At 49.9% G+C, this 18,844-nt stretch overlaps 1 protein-coding gene across 3 annotated transcripts in view; it reads left to right on the top strand.

The window, feature by feature from the left end:
- Window positions 1-17,139, top strand: part of SLC66A2 (solute carrier family 66 member 2) — a 53,784-nt gene extending 36,645 nt beyond the window's left edge. Inside the window, exons 4-5 of one of the 3 annotated variants that reach the window (XM_027600813.2) lie at window positions 7,652-7,868; window positions 16,903-17,139. In XM_027600813.2, the coding sequence (XP_027456614.1) occupies window positions 7,652-7,868; window positions 16,903-17,110 (425 nt within the window). In that variant the 3' untranslated portion in view covers window positions 17,111-17,139. The remainder of the gene's footprint in view (window positions 1-7,651; window positions 7,869-16,902) is intronic. The other 2 variants (XM_027600814.2, XM_027600815.2) reach the window with 2 other exon arrangements.
- Window positions 17,140-18,844: the final 1,705 nt, after the last annotated feature.

Below are 18,844 nucleotides of genomic sequence, written 5' to 3'. Positions count from 1 at the left end.
ACAGCGAGAGAGGGAACACAAGCAGGGGGAGTGGGAGAGGGAGAAGCAGGCCTCCCGTGGAGCGGGGAGCCAGATGCGGGGCTCAATCCCAGGACCCTGGGATCATGACCTGAGCCGAAGGCAGACACTTAACAACTGAGCCACCCAGGCGCCCCACATTCAACTTCTTGATGGATATATGCTTATTTGTTTTATCTATTTCATTGTGAGTCATTTACAGCTTCTCGTTTTTCCTAATCATTCTGGCTAGAGATGGTTGATCTAGCTTTGGTTTCATTGATTTTCTCTTTTTTTCTGTTTTCTGTATATTGGTTTCTGTTATCCTTCTTAATTCCTTTTATCTATTTACTTTGGGTTTAAAAATTGATTGATTTTTTTTTTTTTTTTTTTTAGAAAGAGCGTGAGTGGGAGGGGCAGAGGGAGAGAGAATCTCGAGCAGAGTCCCCGCTGAGCGCAGAGCCTGACACGGGGCTCGATCCCAGGACCCTGATATCACGACCCAAGCCGAAACCAAGAGTCGGATGCTTCCCTGCCTGAGCTGCCCCGGTGCCCCTTTACTTTGCATTTAACTTGTTTCTTCCCTCACCCCTGGCACGCTTGCTTCTGGCGCAGACATCGCAGGTTAAGCAGGCGGCCGCGAGTCTTTCCACAGTGGTGCATTTGGCTTGTATGTTGCTTTTTCGTTTCATTCAGTTCAAAATACTTTCTAATTTCTCTTCGCTAATTTTAATTTTTCTTTTTCTGTGTCCATTTATGGGCATTTGCTGTGCGGTTTACAGTGGTCATCTTTCCCTTCGTCTGCCCTCCGGGGACGCCCGGCCACCTGTGTGTGCCAGGGGTGGGTCTGCTCGCCTCTCCTGTCTCTGTGATTGATCGATCGTTTGGCACATGCAGCTTTGCATATGCTGAACCCCTACTGTTTTGTTCTTATTTTTGTCTGACAGTCACTTATTAAAGAGATTTAAATTATAAGAAAAAAATCGTATACATTTTCCCCCTTAGTTACCATATCTTAGCCAAAGATGTTAGAGCTGTATTTCCATATGGTGCCTGGAGGACTTCCTTTAACATTTCTGGCAGCACGAGTCTCTGGTGATGGATTTTTTAAGCTTTGAAATGTAAAAAAAGTTTTTATCACCCACCTTCATGTTGGAAGATATTTTCACGAGGTGTAAATTCTAAGCTGACGGGTTTTCTTCCGGTCCGTTCAAGATATTGCTGCCTGGGCTGTGCTTGGTGAGCGGCCTGACGTCACTGCTCTTTGTTCCTCTGCACGTGATGTCTTTTTTTCTTGCTGCCTTTCTCATTTTCTTTTTATTACTAGTTTTGAGAAGTGTGATTATGATGTGCCCTGATGTGGTTTTCTTCATGTTTCTTGTGCTTGGGGTCCATTGTGCTTCTTATATTTATGACTTAAAGTTTTGTAAAATTTCGGAAAATTTTGGCCCTTCTTTCCTTCAGCGATCTTGGTCCTTTTTTCTGCCCTCCCCCACCCGAAAATTCAGGGACCCCAGACCGCACAAGGACGCCCTTCGAAGTTGTCCCACAGCTCACTAATGCGTCTGTTCATTACAACGTTACCTTAGTTCTGTCGTATCTTGCAGCTTCTCTTCCTTTGTCTTCAGGTTTCCTAGTCTTTTCTTCTTTGTCTAATCTTATGTTAATCCCATCCATATATTTTTCATCTCAGGTGTTGTAATTTTTATCCCCAGATGGGTTTTTTTGGGGGGTAGGTCTTTTTTTTTTTTTTAAGATTTTATTTACTTATTTGACAGAGACACAGCGAGAGAGGGAACACAGGCAGGGGGAGTGGGAGAGGGAGAAGCAGGCTTCCCACAGAGCAGGGAGCCCGATGTGGGGCTCGATCCCAGGACCCTGGGACCATGACCTGAGCCCAAGGCAGACGCTTAACAACTGGGCCATCCAGGCACCCCTGGGCAGGGGGTAGGTCTTAAATAATATATATGATATATAATTTTCTGTGTCTCTACTTAACCTTTTGAACAAATGGAATATAATTATAATAACTGTTTTGATACCCTTGTCAGTTAATTTCAACATTGATATCAGCTGTGAGTTTTTTTTTTTCAGTTGGCCAATTTGTCTCTTCATTATAGGTCACATTTTCCTTTTCTTCGCATGCCTGGTCATTTGTGATCGGATGTCAGACATTATGTGCTTTACCTTGTTGGCTGCTGGATATTTTTAAGTTTCTATAAATATTCGTGAGCTTTGTTGTGGGGATGCAGTTGAGTAACTTGGAAACACTTTGATCTTTGTAAATCTTGCTTTTCAGATTAGTTAGGTGGGACCAGAGCATTGCTCAGTCTGGACTAGTTACTCCTCACACTGAAAGCAAGGTCACGGTGAATGTTCTACCCAAAGCCCTGTCAATTTTGAGGTTTCGGGCTTTGGCTGATAGGGAGGCACTAGCCTTGGCCCTTTGTGGACGCTGGGCACTGTGAATAGTTACCCTCTTGGTTGGTTCTTTCCCTGGTCTTGTGATCAGTGCTCAGCTGAGTGCTTGAGGAGAGCCCTGTGCAGACCTGCAGCGTTCTCCTGCTTTGGTGGTGCTTTGTCCCATCAACTCCAGCTGCCTTGTTTCCCGGACGTTGTGTCGTCTCCCGCACTGTGGGTTTCTGTGGCCTTGGCCTGGGTTCCCTGGAAACTCGCTCCAGGCCTAACCTGGGGCATTTGGGGCTCACGTCACCTGTTTCCTGTCTGCCAGAGGTCACTGTCCTTTACTGCCTCGTGTCCAGTGTTTCGTAGATGTATATTTTGTCCTTTTTTCAGTTGTTTGGGAGAGTAAATCTGGTCTCTGTGGCTCCATCTGGACTGGAAAGGGAGTGGCAGCTCAGTTTTCATTTTCCTGGCTTTTGTATGCCCCTCACCTCTCTTGGCTGCTTACCTGTCAATACCCCTCTCATTTGGGATCTTCTTCCTCTACAGTCTGGACTTTACCAGAGTGGAAGGATGCCTCACCTTTTCAGCAGCAGTGGTGATGGTGATGAATTGTTCCTTTTGCTTCCTTCGCTCTGGATTAGAATTGCCACCCGGGGTGGCATGGGGACTCTGTTTTCTCTTCTTTTTTGTAATTGGCTTATTTCACTCAGCATAATGCCCTTAAAGTTCATCGTGTTTTAGCATATTGCAGAATTTTCTTCCATTTTAAGGTTGAATAATACTGTCGTATGTATAGACCTCATTTTGCTTGTCTATTCACCTGTTGATGGACAGTGAATTGCTTCCGTGTTTCAGCTATGGTGAATACTGTTGCTGTGAACATGGTTGCACGGATGTCTGTTTGAGTCCCTGCTTCTTAGTTCTTTGGGCGCATGCCCAGAAGGAGAATCCTGGGTCACACAGTAGTTCTGTGTTTAATTTTGCGAGGACACTCTGCTGTTTCCACGGTGGCCGCAGACATTCTGTGCTCCCACCAGCAGTGACAAGGGCCCAGGTTCTCCACGTCCTCGCCAACGCCGATTTCTGTTTAATAGCAGCCATCCTAATGGTTGTGAAGTTGTAGCTCATTGTGGTTTTGATTTGCACTTCCGTAATGATTAACAACATTGGGTATTCTTCATGTGCTTATTGACCATGAACTGTCTGTTCAGCTCCTTTGCCCCCTTTAAACATGGGGTTTCTTTGTTTGTTTTTTGAGTTGTAAGCATTCTTTATATATTCTACATACAAGTTCTTTATTGGATATGTGATTCTCTCCCATTCCCTGGGTTGCCTTTCACTCTGTTGATGTGTCCTTTGAAACACAGAGGTTTTTTTAAAAATTTAATTTTTTCAGCTTTATTGAGATATTATTGACATATAACCATTTAAGACGTACAGTGTGATGATTTAATACACATATATTAAGAAATAAGTGCACAGTAAGATTAACACTTCTACACCCTCATGGACTTTATTTTTTATTTTTTTCTAAGATTTTATTTATTTATTCGACAGAGAGACACACAGCGAGAGAGGGTACACAAGTAGGGGGAGTGGGAGAGGGAGAAGCAGGCTTCCCACAGAGCAGGGAGCCCGATGCAGGGCTCGATCCCAGGACCCTGGGATCATGACCTGAGCTGGAGGCAGACGCCCAACGACTGAGCCACCCAGGTGCCCCTTACCTTTTTTTTTTTTTTTTTTAACATTTAAGATCTACTCTCTTTACACCTTTCTTTTTTTTCCTTTCTTTTCTTTCTTTCTTTTTTTTTTAAAGTAAACTCTGTACCCAAAGTGGGGCCTGAACTCACAAGCCCAAGATCAAGAGTTGCATGCTCAATGAACTGAGCCAGCCAGGTGCCCCAGCCACTTTCAAGTGTATAATACAATATTGTTAATTATAGTTACCATTCTGTACATTAGATCCCAGAACTTGTTCATCATATGGCTGGAAGTTGGTGCCTGACATCTCCACCACCCCCAGTCCTGACAACCACCATTCTACTCTTGTTTCTGTAAGTTTGTCATTTTGGATTCCACATAGAAGTGAGAGCATACAGTACTTGTCCTTCTCTGACTGATTTTACTTAGCATAACGTCCTCAAGATCCATCTATATTGGCACAAAAGGCACGATTTCTGTTCCCATCCCCCCTTTTTAATGGCTGAATAATATTGTGTTATATATATAGCACGTTTTCTTTATCCGTTCATCTCTTGATGGTCACTGAGGTTGTTTCCATGTCTTGGCTATTGTGAGTAATGCTGCAGTGAGCATGGGGTGCAGGTATCTCTTCAAGATAGTGATTTCATTTCCTTTGGCTATATTCCAGAAGTAGAATTGCTAGATCATGTGGTAGCTCTATTTTTAATTTTTTGAGGAACCTCCATGCTGTTTTCCATAATGGCTGTACCCGTTTGCATCCCCACCCACAGTGCTCAAGGTTCTCTTTCTCCACATCCTCGTCAATACTGCTGTTTCTTGTCCTCTTGAGTTTAGCCGTTCTGACAGGTGTGAGGTGATCTCTCATCATAGTTTCAATCTGCATTTCCCTGATGCTGAGTGATGTTGAGCATCTTCTCACATGTCTGTTGGCCGTTTGTACGTCTACTTTGGAAAAAGACCTAATCTAGTCCTGTGACCATTTTTTAATTGGATTGGCTTTTTTTTTTTTTTTTTTTTTTTGCCTTTGAGTTGTATGAGTTTCGTATATATTTTGGATATAAACCTGGAGTAAGAGGGACAGTCTGCAGATATTTTCACCTGCTCGGTAAGTCTCCTTCTCATTTTGCTGGTGGTTTTTGCTCTGCAGATGCTTTTCAGTTTGATGTAATTCCACTCATTTATTTTTGCTTTGGTTGCTTTCACTTTTGGTGTCATATCTAAAAAATTGTTGCCAAGACCAATAATGTCAAAGAGCTTTTTTTCCCTAGGAACACAGAAGTTTAAAATTTTGATGTCATCCAATTTATCTATTTTTTCTTTTGTTGCCTTGCTTTTGTTGTCACATCTAAGAAACCATTGACAAATCCAACATCGTGAAGGTTTTTCCCTCTATATGTTCTCCTAAGAGTTTTATCTCTCATGTTTAGGTCTTTGATCCATTTTGAATTGATTTTTGTATATGCTAAGGTAAGGGTCTAGCCTCAGTCTTTTCTCAGAAATTTTTGGTAAGGATTTTCTTTTAGTCATTTGTTAATTGACTTGCTCCTTGAGAACCTAAAATAGAAAGGCTTCCGACAGATTGACCTTGGGCCTTGTTTCCTAAGGCCCCCTGGACCCTGACCTGGTATCCTCAGCTCATCCTTGTCCTGGCCCAAGTTCTCAGCTCTGACCACGTTCTCTCCCCTCCTCAGGCACAAAGGCAGGAACTTCAGCCAGGTCTGAGATTCGTCCCCTTGCTGTATCCTTTCATGATTACATATTCTCTGTAAGGAATACCTCAGTGTTTGCCCCCAGCTCTGTGTGCTAGGCTCCCCTGCACACTCAGGCCACCCCCATGTGGCAGCTGGGGTTTGTCCATGAAGCACAGCTGGCTCATACCCTGCCCTGCTGTGGGAAGTGTTGTCATGCCTGCAGAATGCATTCATCCCTCCTCTGGCCCTCCTGCCTGCATTTCCCCTTTCTAGCTCAGACTTAGGGCTATGTTCTCATATGGAGAGAGGGAGTGGAGCTAGAAGGGAGAGCCCAGGGTTGGGAGGACAGGCACATGTGTGCAGGTTGAATATTCCCCTTAGGGTACTTCCCGGCCCCTGGATGGCCAGCCCCCGCCACCCCACCCATTGCCCATGCCTGCAGCCCTGGTGGGGTGCCCTGGCTCCAGACCCTGCCAGTCTAAGGGCCAGGCCTGTCTTGGGGCAAATCATGCCCCCTCATGTTCTCTCTGTATTTGTCCCCATTTTCCTGACCTTCCCTGAAGCCACTTCTGTCCCCAGGACCTCCCTTGTTTATCTGCCAAAGCCCAGGAACTTCATGTAGTTTGCTGATTTGTGAGTGCTTAGAGTTTCGTTTCCGTAGGACACATCTGTCGAGCAAACGATAACATTCCATCAACAAAGTGTGTAGTGATGATAAGTACATACCTTTATTGGGCCCTTATTATGGGCTGGGCACTTTATAAGGTTCATAAGATTAACTCGTGTAACTATTACAACAGCTGTAGGAGGCAGGTTATGTTATTCCTCTTTTACATCTGAAGAGATGGAGACACATGGTTAACTAATGCTGTTGTGGAGGAAGGAGTGAGGATTCTACCCAGAAAAGAGATTTCAAGAGGCTCCAATACAATCCCTGCACTATGTTATAGTGGATTTAAGGATTTTAGCATCTCTACATTGAATCCATATCTGTATCAAGGTTCCCTCACAAGTGCCTTGGTCAAGAGCATATGGAGCCCCAAAGCCCATATCTATCTTCTGCATATTGACCTTGACCACCTCACTCAGTTCACCTTCTCTCCTCATGCTGACCTTGACCTCCTCACTCAGTTCACATTCTCTCCTCACATTGACCTTGACTTCCTCACTCAGTTTTCATCTCTGTTCATGCTGACCTTCACCTCAGTTCACATCCTCTCTCCTCACGCTGACCTTGACCTCCTCACTCAGTTCACATTCTCTCCTCACATTGACCTTGACTTCCTCACTCAGTTTTCATCTCTGCTCATGCTGACCTTCACCTCAGTTCACATCCTCTCTCCTCACGCTGACCTTGACCTCCTCACTCAGTTCACATTCTCTCCTCACGCTGACCTTGACCTCCTCACTTAGTTCACATTCTCTCCTCACGCTGACCTTGACTTCCTCACTCAGTTCACATTCTCTCCTCACGCTGACCTTGACCTCCTCACTCAGTTTTCATCTCTCCTCATGCTGACCTTGACCTCCTCACTCAGTTCACATTCTCTCCTCACGCTGACCTTGACCTCCTCACTCAGTTTTCATCTCTCCTCACACTGACCTTGACCTCCTCACTCAGTTCACATTCTCTCCTCATGCTGACCTTGACCTCCTCACTCAGTTCACATTCTCTCCTCACTCTGACCTTGACCTCCTCACTCAGTTTTCATCTCTCCTCGTGCTGACCTTGACCTCCTCACTCAGTTTTCATCTCTCCTCATGCTGACCTTCACCTCAGTTCACATCCTCTCTCCTCATGATGACCTTGACCTGTATGCCTAGTTTACATTTCTCTCTCCCTCTCGCCCTAGACTTTGACCCTCACCACTTCTGGCACTGGAGCAGCTTTGGGGACTACGTGCAGTGTGTCCTGGCCTTCACGGGCGTGGCGGGCTATGTCACATACCTGTCCATCGACTCAGCCCTGTTTGTGGAGACCCTGGGCTTCCTGGCTGTGCTGACTGAGGCCACGCTGGGTGTCCCCCAGCTCTACCGCAACTACTGCCACCAGTCCACTGAGGGCATGAGGTAGGCGGCACGTGTTGCTCTCACCGTACCTGTTGGTACCAGTGTGCCCACATGTTCGGTAAAAATCCAAATGTGTACAAACCTGGCTGCTGTATTTTCAGTTATATTTGCAAAACTGCCAGGGTAAGAGCACAGACGTCTTGATGCATGAGCAGATGTGTTAGCTTGGAACAGGTAAGGGGATGCTGAGACTGTCTTGTGAAGCAGATACACAGTACGGGGTCTTTAAGGATGAACCTGAAGCATCGTAGTGGGAGGAATGTGCTGAGCATAGGAGAGGGGATAAGAAGAGAGAAGGCTCTGCCCACAGAGTGTAGACATGTGCAGAGGTGGCCCTGGCGACCAGTGGTAGAGGCTGTGTCATGGGATTACCTCTTGGTGGTAGCTGTGTGTCACAGCAGAGCTAATGTGCTGTTGCCATCCATGTCTTCAAATGTCCTCCAAGTCACGGAAGGCCAGTATGGAACGGGTCTCAAAGGCCTTGGGTGGAGCCCTCCACTTCCTGTCCTGGCCCCATGAGAGTCACCTATGGCATTGGAACAGGGTGTCCACTGGAATTTCGGGGGTCCCCTTGGGTGGGCTTGCTCAAAATCTTTGTCATTCCTGCCAGGTGTTCCTCTAGCACTTGCTTCCTGTGATGGGGAGCTTCCTCCCAGGTGTGAGTACACCTGCGCAGGGCTCTGTTAATGGCTCCATAGTAGCAGCTGAACCTCTCATGCCTTTTTCCCTGAGATCCATGCAGACCCTCAGCCCCTCCCAGGATGGTCCTGTGTGTGTGAAGGTAGCATCATGACCCCACCTCCCTGGGGGCCTTTTCTCTGTGCTGATCCCCCTCAGGTCCATTGGCCATCCCTCCTGTGATAATGGCTTATAGCCCCTTGCTTACCCAATTCTCCCTGGATGGGTCTATTCAAGTGAAGCATGACAGAAGACGACTAGTGTGCACCTTTAGATCTGAATGTGCTGTTTGGAGGCCTGTCCAGTGGCTGAGACAGGGTATCCCCTCCCTGGGGACCCTTGGCACCTGCAGACTCACTGAGGCTAACCACCTGATTTGTGGCCACAGCATGCTCACAGTGGGCTCACATTGCTCTGGTACCTGCTGCTTCCAAGCCCACCTGAGTGTTTGGCTGCACTTGGGCTGTCACTGTTTACTGGTTAGATCCTGTAGGCAGCTCTTAGTATATCCAGCATACAGGGGATACCCTGGCAGTTGAATCCAGCATTGTCTCAATTTTCCAAGTGCAAGCTTCTGTGATGGGAAAGGACTGTCAATGGGTCAGAGGCAGGCCAGAGTAGAGGCTGCTGATGCCTATGGCTGGAGGCTGTGATCCATGGATAGGAAGCTGAGTTCACAGACATCTCTAGAAGGCAGAGATTCAAGCTTCTTCTTCTTCTTCTTTTTTAGATTTATTTATTTATTTATTTAGAGAGTGGTGGGGCGGGGCAGAGGGAGAAGGAGAGAATCTCAAGCAGATGTCCCACTGAGCACAGAGCCCAACACGGGGCTCAATCCCACAACTCTGAGAATATTACCTGAACCTGAATCAAGAGTTGGATGCTCAACTAACTAAGCCACCCCAGGCACCCCAAGATTCAGGCTTCTTAATGTAGGAAATGACACAACAGCTTAATCCCCCAGTGCAACCAAGAGCAGGTTACAGGGCACTCAGGAAATTACAAAAACAGTTCCATTTATGATGATATGAAAAGTATAAATACTTAGGAATTAACCAAGGAGGTAAAAGACTTATACAATGAAAACTACAAAACACTGGTGAAAGAAATTGAAGACATAAGTAAATGTTCACGGACTGAAAGACTCAGTATTGTTTAAATGTCAATACTACCCAAAGCAATCTCAGATTTAATGGAATCCCTATCAAAATCCTTCTGGTTTTTTTGAAGAAATAGAAAAACCAGTCCTAAAATTCATATGGAATATTGAGGGACCCCAAAAAGTCAAAACAATCTCAAGAACAAAACTAGAGGGACTCACACTTTCAGATTTCAAAATAACTGCAAAGGTACAGTAATCAAGACAGTGTGTTATTGGCATAAAGACAAATAGACCACTGGAATAGAGTAGAGAGCCTGGAAACAACCCTTACATATATAGTTAAATGATTTTCAGCAAGGGTGCCAAGACCATTCAGTGGAGAAAGGACAGTCTTCTCAACAAATGGTTCGGAGAAATGGGATATCCACATGCAAAAGAATGAAGTTAGACGCTTACCTTGGCACCATATATAAAAATGAACTCAAAATGGATCAAAGACCTAAATGTGACACCTAAAACCATAAAATTCTTAGAAGAAAACATAGGAGAAAAGCATCATGACATTGGATTTGGCAGTGATTTCTTGGATGTGACACCAAAGGCACAGGAAAAAACAAAAAGGCAAATTAAACTTTATAAAATCAAAAAGTTTTATGCATCAAAAGACTATCCACAGAGTAAAAAGGCAGCCTATAGAATGGGAGAAAATATGTGCAAATCATCTATCCAATTAGGGATTAGTATTAAGACTGTAGTTTGGCTCGGGTCATGATCCCAGGGTCCTGCGATCGAGCCCCTCATCGGGCTCCCTGCTTGGCGGGGAGCCTGCCTCTCTCTGTCGCTGCCCCTGCTTATTGCTCCTCTCTCTCTCTGTCAAATAAATAAATAAATATTAAAAAAAAAAGACTATAGAAAGAGCTTCTAAAACTCAATGACAAAAAACCAAACAATCCAATTAAAAATGAATAAAAGACTGGAAAAATATTTTTCCAAGGCAGATGTATAAGTGGCCAATAAGCACAAGAAAAGATGCTCAGCTTCCGTAATCATCAGGGAAATGCAGCTCAAACTACACTGAGGTCCCACCTCACACCGAGTAGGACGGCTGCTCCCAGAAAAAGAAAACCAGCAAGTGTTGGCGAGGGTGTGGAGAAAGAGGCACCTTCACCCACTGTTGGTGGGAATGCACACCAGTGTAGCCCCTGTGGAAAACAGTATGGATGTTCCTTAAAAAATAAAAAATAGAATCACCATATGATCCAGCGGTTCTTCTTCTGGGTATCTGCCCGGAAGGGTTGAAAGCAGGGTCCTGAGATATTTGTATGCTCACATTCTAGCTGCACTATTCACAACAGCTAAAATGTGGGAGCAACTCAAGTGTCCATTGGTGGGTGAATGGATCAGCAAAATTTGATATATAAATGGCAATATAATGATTTATAAGAAACATCTATGTGGTAATTCAGATGAGCTCTTCAGAGAGCTTCAGGTGCAGATTTGGGGAGACGGGTGTACCTGGAGAGGGCATGGGAGCTGGAGGGGTTCTGTTACCCATTTCAAGTATACAGTTGGGGGATTTTAGTCTATCCACAGAGTTGTGCAACCACCACCGTGTAATGTTAGACCATTTTCATCACCTACCCCAAAAAGGAACCTTGTACCTGCTGGTGATCACTCTTCATTCCTCCCGACCTCTGCCCTCAGCAGCCACTGATCTGCTGTCTCTAAGGACACTTCACATAAGTGGAGTCATGTAAAACCTCACAGTGTTCCCAGGCTCCTCCACGTACAGCGTACCCATGCTCCACTCCTGAGGCTGGACCATAATATTTCATTGTATGGATATATCCCTTTTGTTCTTCAGTCAATGGACATTTGGGTTGTTCAACATCTTTTTGGCCAATATAATGCTGCTTTGAAATTCATGTACAAGTTTCTGTGTGGACATTTGTTTTCATTTCTCTTGGAATAGACCAGCAGTGGAATCGTTGGGTCAGATGGTAGATCTGTTTTGAATTATTTGAGGAGCTGCCATGCTGTGTCCACGGTGGCGTGTGAGGGTTCTGATCCTTGCGCATCTTCACCAACACTTGTTACTATGTGGTCTTTTGATTCTAGCCATCTTAGTGGGTGTCACCTGGGATCTCAGTGTGGTTTTGATTTGCATTTCCCTGATGACTACTGATGTTGAGCATCTTGTCATGTGCTTTTTGGCCATCTGTGTATCTTCTTTGGTCAGGCCTCTGCCCATTTTTAAGTGTGGTTGTTTGTCTTTTTATTACTGAGTTGTAGAGTTCCTTATATGCACTGCATACTAGAACCTTATCAGGCATATGATTTGCAATTTTTTTCTCCCATCCGGTGGGTTGTCTTTTCACTTTCGTCTTAAGCACAAAAGATTTTAAATTTGCTGCAGTCTGATGTGTTTGTGTGTGTGGGTGGGTGGGTGTTGCTTATGCTTTTGTTGTCATACCCAAGAAACCACTGTCTAACCCAAGGTCACAAAAACCTACTCCTTTGGGATGTGTTTTGGATGGATTTTGAATTACAGAGAGCTTTTGATAGTGGAAAGGGGAAGGTCTGGGTCTAGGCTGGGGGTGGGAGTGAGGGGAGGGGGCTGGGGAGGCCACAGGAGTTGACATGGTCAGGTGCAGGAGGCAGCAGCTGGAGTTGGTGATGGGCAGAGGAATCCAGCTCCCAGGCTACCAGCCTGAGCAGGAAGGACGTGGCCTGGGGCATGGGAGGTGACAGTCTGGGCTTCCTGCATTGTTGGAGCTCTGGGCTGGTTGAGTTTCCTCCATCCAAGGAAGGGGGTCTCCAGGACATACATCCCTGGCATGTTGTAGGGTGATAGCCCAACTTCTGGGGCTCGTCCCTCCCTCCCATAGTTGTTGTGGGTGATGGGAATTCACAGCTCATTGAAGGTCCTGGGAGGCGTGGGGGCAGGGCACCTCAGGGTCTTGGGGTGACAGCCTGAGCTTCTCCATCCAGAGCCCTTGTTCCCTGCACCAGGGTGTTCCTTCCTGATGAGCAGACCACTCAGGGCAGTGCTTGTCCAAATACTCGATTAGTATTTGACCTGACTGTGGTGCCCCCACCCCACCCTGAGTCCCGCACTGAGGCGGCTGGTGTGGGGCCTCATCAAGGCTGTCGCATTCCTGAGCCTGAGCCATGCTGGCCCAAGGGCCACGGCTGGGTGAGGCATCTGTGCAGCTAAGAATGGTCCTTACATCAGTCAGTGCCCCGCCCGGAGCAGTGACCTCACGTCTCCACTGGCGGGGGTAGAAAGTGCACCTGTGCGGTCAGGGCCCGGGGGCTCTGATGGGGCTCTGACGGGCACCGGGCGGGGGGCCTGGGCCTGGCTCCAGCTGCACCTTCTGCCTGCCCCACAGGGAGCATGCTGTGGGCCTTTGTGTGGAGTCCCGCCTTGCTTGGAGCCACCAGTGAATGGAGGGGCCAGCTCCCTGCAAGGTGGCCATCTCAAGGGGGCCGGGAGCTTCCTCACCCCAGGAACGGCCCAGCCCTGAGGAGCCTTTCCAGGCTGGTGTCACTCTAGCCCCAGCTGCTCCCCACATAGGTCCACTTGAGAAGGTTCCAGCCAGGGCCCCTGACAGACCCTGCTGCTTGGTCTAGAACCATCTCTGTGGCTCGTTAGGTTTTATTGTGTTTTGAGGGAGGTCTTTCCGTCTCCTACTAAAGTGTGGCTGTTTCTGGGGAAGACAGTGCCTTGAGCTCTTAATTCTGGAAGACGGAACTGGACTCCTTTGCTGAGCCCTGTTGCTTCTCTCCTTGTCTTCATGGCCTTTTGCAGAAACATGGGTTGCTCTTGGAGCTTCTCCTTGAAATGCTTGCTCTGTGGGTGTGGGTTTTCCTTGGAAAAGCACAGGGGTGTGAGCGTGGGAGCTGAGAGCAGCCCCGCCCGGGCAGTCTGGCCCCTCCTTGGTGCAGTTCACATGGTACATCTCAGCTCTGGTTGGCCAGGTGCCTGCAGCCTCCTGGTGGGCTCAGCCCAGGCCTGCGGGACTCGGCTCCATCTCCTGGTTGACCTGCTTCCCTCCCTCCGCTCGTCACTCTGGTGTGTCCTCACCTCCGTGGCCCCCACCGGTGCTAAGTGTGCAGTTGGCCTGAGCTCCTGGTGCTCCACCTGCTGCTCCAGCCCCCCGGAGGGCCTTTCTGTCGCATGCCGAGATCCCCAGCTGGTGCTCCAGACCAGGACCATCCGGACCGAGCTAGGGCACAACCTTGGGTAGTGCAGGGTGTGGGAACCGTCACGGCAGCAAGCACCGTCCCTCCTGCTCCTCAGCTGCCTCGTCTGGGTTGGACCAGGCCAGCTGTCTACAGGGACCAGTTGGGGAACATGGCCAGTGGCGGAACACCAACCCGAACCACCCGTCTCAGATCTTTTTCACGGGGCTGCCGGGGGTTAGCCCATCTCTCCCCTCGAGTGCAGCTGAGAGCCTGGACAGAAGGTGCGGAGCAGCTCTGGGGACTCCGGCGGTCAGCGGAAGTGGGCAGGGTGGGGGAAGGAAACCCCGTGAGTGACTGGCATGGGCCACTCTGTTTTCCCTTCCGTATTTGCCAGCCTGGAGCTCAGGACTTGCCCTGGGCCGGGCAGGAAGTGCTCCCAGTGGAGCCTCCATGCTCTGAGTGTGGGAAAGGGTGAGCAAGAGCCGGGGCTGCTGGTGTTTTGGCCTTGCTCTTACCCCCAGGCCCCAGGCAGGCCCCAGTCCGGAAGTGGCGTTCTTCAAAGCTGGAGGCAGCCCCAGGGCAGCAGAGGAGGAAGATCCTGAGAATGGAGGGGAATCCCATATGGCTCTTTCCTCTACCCTCCCACCTCGTGCACCTGGAGGCAGGTCAGCCATGGAAGGTGCACAGCAGGGCCATGAGACTCAAGCCCTGGCTTTCCAGCCGGAGGAGACAGCAGAAGAGTGTCCCCAAGGCACAGAGTCAGGGAGATGGAGGAGTGGACGCATCTTGGGACAGGGATCCTGTGCAGTTGTATGTGAACTCCTGGGCTCACCCCCAAGCTGTGCATGCATGGATTTGGCCCTAACCTACATCCCAAAGGAGTTGAGAACTGAATTGTGGGGTAGACCACTGCCACGTCCCAGACCAGCCCACTAAGTGCTGCCCACAAAGTATAGACCCAGATGGCACCGCAGGGGCTTTGAAAATGGAGCTGACTTGAATTGCAGCCCACTTGCAGCCTGAACTTAACCATGCCAGTTGCCTATTAGAACAGAAAACCTGACATTCTCCATAGGATTTAATAAGACTTGGAGTCTCATCATATAATGTTAAAAATGTCCAGGATACAAACCAAAATTACTCAGCATAGGAAGCATCAGGAACATCTCAACAGCTTTCCAAGGAGAAGACAACCAGTAGACAACACAGTCAACCAAGCGGACCCGGGCTTGGGAATGGTCACTGGGAAACTGGTCCAGAGAGAAGAGCAAACACTCTTGAAATGAATGGAAAATGGGACATCTCCGCAAAGAAATGGAAGCTATAAAAAAGAACCAAACAGAACATTTTAAATTAAAAATCACAGTAAGCCAGATAAAAATGTACTTTGTGAGTTCAGTAGTGGAATGCAGATGGCCCGGGAATGAGTCTGTGAACTTGAAGACAGATCAATAAAAATACATTCTCAACAACAGAGAAAAACCAGGGGGAAAAATAGACTTAGGGAAAGTACCAAAAAATCTAACATTGATGTCATCTGAGTCTAGAGGAGAGAAGGGGTGTGGGGCAGACAAAAATAGTTGAGGGACTGTCTGAAAACTTTCCAAATTTGATGTTAAATAAACTTTACAGATTTGAGAAGTGCAGCAAATCCCAAACATGTATCACATCACAGTCTGCTAAAAACCAAAGTCAAATGTTGAAAGCAGCCAGAAAAAGAGGATCTATTATATATAATGTGGATTTTAAAAATGCAGAATTAGTTATCAGCTCCCTCAAAACAAAAAGTTTGAAATACAGTGTGAGCCAGTATTACAGGCCAAATATGATGTGTCCATGGGCTCTTTTGGATGTAGAGTGTCTGTCTGCAGACAAGCTGCTTGGGGCGTGCCAGGCCTTGGCCATTTTCCCAGTGACCATCCCAGAGGAGCCTCGAGCAGCCGTGTATGTGTAAGGTCAGGAGGGCTTTCCCCTCCCCGTCTGCATTCTGTGTGGCTGGTTGGGCTTCTCAGTGGGCAGAGGAGGGGACGCAGAGCTCTGTCCTCGGGCTGGGAGACGGGGCTCCTCACCCTGGGTTTTAGGAATAAGAACCGGCCTGGGGCTCAGAGGTGGTCAGAATGCCCAGGGGTGGAGGGCTGTCCAGGGTGGAGGGGCTCTCTCTCTCCAGGAGCTCAGTGCCTGCCTGGCCCTTGGCCTGGTGTTGGCAGCTCTGATGTGCATCCTGTCTGCTTGGGGATCTTCACCCCCCCTTCCTGCCACCTGGCAACAGCCCCCCTCTCAAACTCTGTGGTCTGGTTTAATTAGCTGTTAGAGGTTCAGGCTGCTGATGGAAATGGGTCTGATTTAAATATACTTGTGCAGGAAAACACAGTGGTGTTTGTGCCCTTGACTTGGGAAGCCAGGGCACGCGAAGCTGTGCGCAGAGACGTGTGTGGGGGATGTGGGCAGTGAGTGATAGTTCCCTCATCACCCACGAGGATCCCTGCCCCCCTGTGGACTGATCCAAAACGTTTGAAGGGGGGTTGGCATCGGTGACCAGAAATGGAATCGCCCTCCAGTTATCTTTTGAGGGAGGGGGGTCTGGCCAGGCAGGGGTTCCCGAGAGCAGGGGTTCGCTCTGCTTCTGCTGGCAGCCTCTGGTTTTGTCCTCGGCACCCTGGGTGCAGACGGGGGGCTCCCCAGCCAGGTGGGAAAGCTCTGGGTGAGAGGACCTCCCCTCCCGCCCAGGCTGCCCGTCCCCGTGGCCTAGTGGTGTTCTCCGGCAGTCCTCGCCTTCCTGGTGGGCCCTGGGATGCCGTGTGGGGAGGGGTGGTCTTCCCTCTCCTGTCTGAGGCCACAGCACGTCTCCTGAGGGGCACAGCACACACGCCTGCAGCCAGGAGGGACAGAACACTCGTGAGGCCACGTGGGCCCTGCCACTGTGTCGGCTTCCCCGTCCGGACAGCTGCAGGGCCTTCCTGTCCCTGGGGCTGTGCATGTCGTGGCCTCACAGTGAGGACGGGAGGGATGGGGGGGGGACAGGTGGCGGCCTGGGTGGCCCCTGACCCCTGGCTTGTGTCTCCGCAGCATCAAGATGGTGCTCATGTGGACCAGTGGTGACACCTTCAAGACGGCCTACTTCCTGCTAAACGGCGCCCCCCTGCAGTTCTCCGTGTGCGGCCTGCTGCAGGTGCTGGTGGACCTGGCCATTCTGGGACAGGCCTATGCCTTCGCCCGCCACCCCCAGAAGCCAGCCCCCCACGTGGCGCACCCTGCCAGTGCCAAGGCCCTTTGAGGTGGCAGGGAGGACACAGACATGTGGCCTCCCGCCGTGGGCCCTGCCCGGCCACCTGTCCTCCCTGTCTGGGGCAGGCAGGCACCATGGCCCAACGAGATGTCCTGGCTGTTGGGATCTTGATCAGCCTCTGTGGGTCTGGGATGGGCTGGTGGGGGGCCTGGGTGCCACCGTTTGTGCTCATGCCCCGAGGACGAGTGCAGGTGGGCTTTATACCCCAGGGCTGGGCGGCGGCTGTTTTTCAGGTGATGGAAAAGCAAGTGTTCCCTTCCTTCCTCTCAAAAAACACCTGTCTGGAACTTGGAATATGCTCACAGACCCAGGAAAAGACAGACTTAGGGCTCCCACGGGCTGGAGGGCACCAGGAAGCCCTCTCCGGGTGTCAGCGTGCAGGGGCCCCCGGGGCCTGCAGCCCGGCTCTCGGCGCCCCTCGGCATGGGTGGGGTTGGGGAGCAGGAGTGAACAGTAGCACCCGGAGAACCCGTGGTCCTGGCGCACAGAGCCTGGTCTCAGAACGGCCCAAACGTGGGTACCCTGGTGACAGCATGTACGCGAGGGGGACTCAGGACAGGGCCTGGGCACAGAGGGTGTGGTTGGGGTTGTGCATGCGCCTGGTGCACGTGGAAAGGAAGCTACGAGGACGCACATTACAAGTGCTTGGCGTTGGCCTCGTCCGGGTCACCTTCAGTGCAGCCGCCTCACAGACTCAGGACTCGGCCCTCAGCTTGGCCGTGGGGCCCAGAGGTGTCCCGTGTGCCCCCATGCCTCATTTCTGCATTGGCCTCCTCCTGGGAGATGCTGGCGTGGACCCCACTGGCAGTGAGGGGGCAAGCCTGTGTCCGTGCCGGCTGGGCCCTGGCCAGAGTGAGCTCAGGGGTGCTGGCACCAGAGTCTAGAGGTCCCCACGAGTCCTAGGGGTGTGGTGGGGTTGTCCCTGTGTGCTCCCAGGAAAGCCAGGGCCTGGGACCAGGTCTGGGCAGATGCACCCATCCCCCGAGCATGGCCGCACTTGCGGGGCGTTCCCCCTGGATTCTGGGAATTGCATGCACCTGCAGCATACAGCTTTTGACGTCCATCTTCCAGGACAGGGAGATGGCCTGCCAGTCAGGAGAGGGGACACGTGAGGCCGGTGTCCCCACACTCCTCTCAGGTCTGGGGTGATGTTCCAAGGTGGGGGGCTGTGGCCAGGCACGGGCATCTCTGGTCACCCTGTATCTTTCCCCGTCTGTTTTACAGGAGCATCTCAGCCATGCCCAGCAGCCCTGGGCAAGCTCCCAGGCCCCCAGCGTCTTGAGGGTTTTTGCAGCTTCCGTGTGGCTTTCCCTCTGCGGGGCGGAGGGGCAGCTCTGGGGCGGGTTCGCACGGGCCGTGCCAAAGCTCTAGTGGTGTCTGCTCTTCAGAGCTGTTTCCTCCTCCTGAGTTTTCCTCAAAAAATCCTGAATGTTTGAGTGAGGATCTGCTTAGTTTGGGCTGTAAGATGCTTTGGCAATGTTTATTTTTTAAACACGAGGCGGGGTGTCTGTAGCAGTAAATGACTACAGATTAAAGCGTCTCCGACTGCAGCAGTGAGGCATGTGCCCAGTGTGAGGGGGCACTCAGTTGTCAGGACGCTGACTTTAATTCAATAAACTCTCGTGATCCAGTGTGGCCTCGTGAATGGGTCGGAGTGGGGGCCCAGGACATGGAGCATGGGTCCCCGTCCTTCCTTCGCCGTGGGGTCTTCAGGGAAGGGTG

This window comes from Zalophus californianus, chromosome 14 (genome assembly GCF_009762305.2).
Source record: "Zalophus californianus isolate mZalCal1 chromosome 14, mZalCal1.pri.v2, whole genome shotgun sequence".
In the NCBI taxonomy this organism is placed as follows: domain Eukaryota; kingdom Metazoa; phylum Chordata; class Mammalia; order Carnivora; family Otariidae; genus Zalophus; species Zalophus californianus.
The sequence above is the reverse complement of the archived record's forward strand: the minus strand, read 5'-3'. Positions and strand labels throughout refer to the sequence as shown.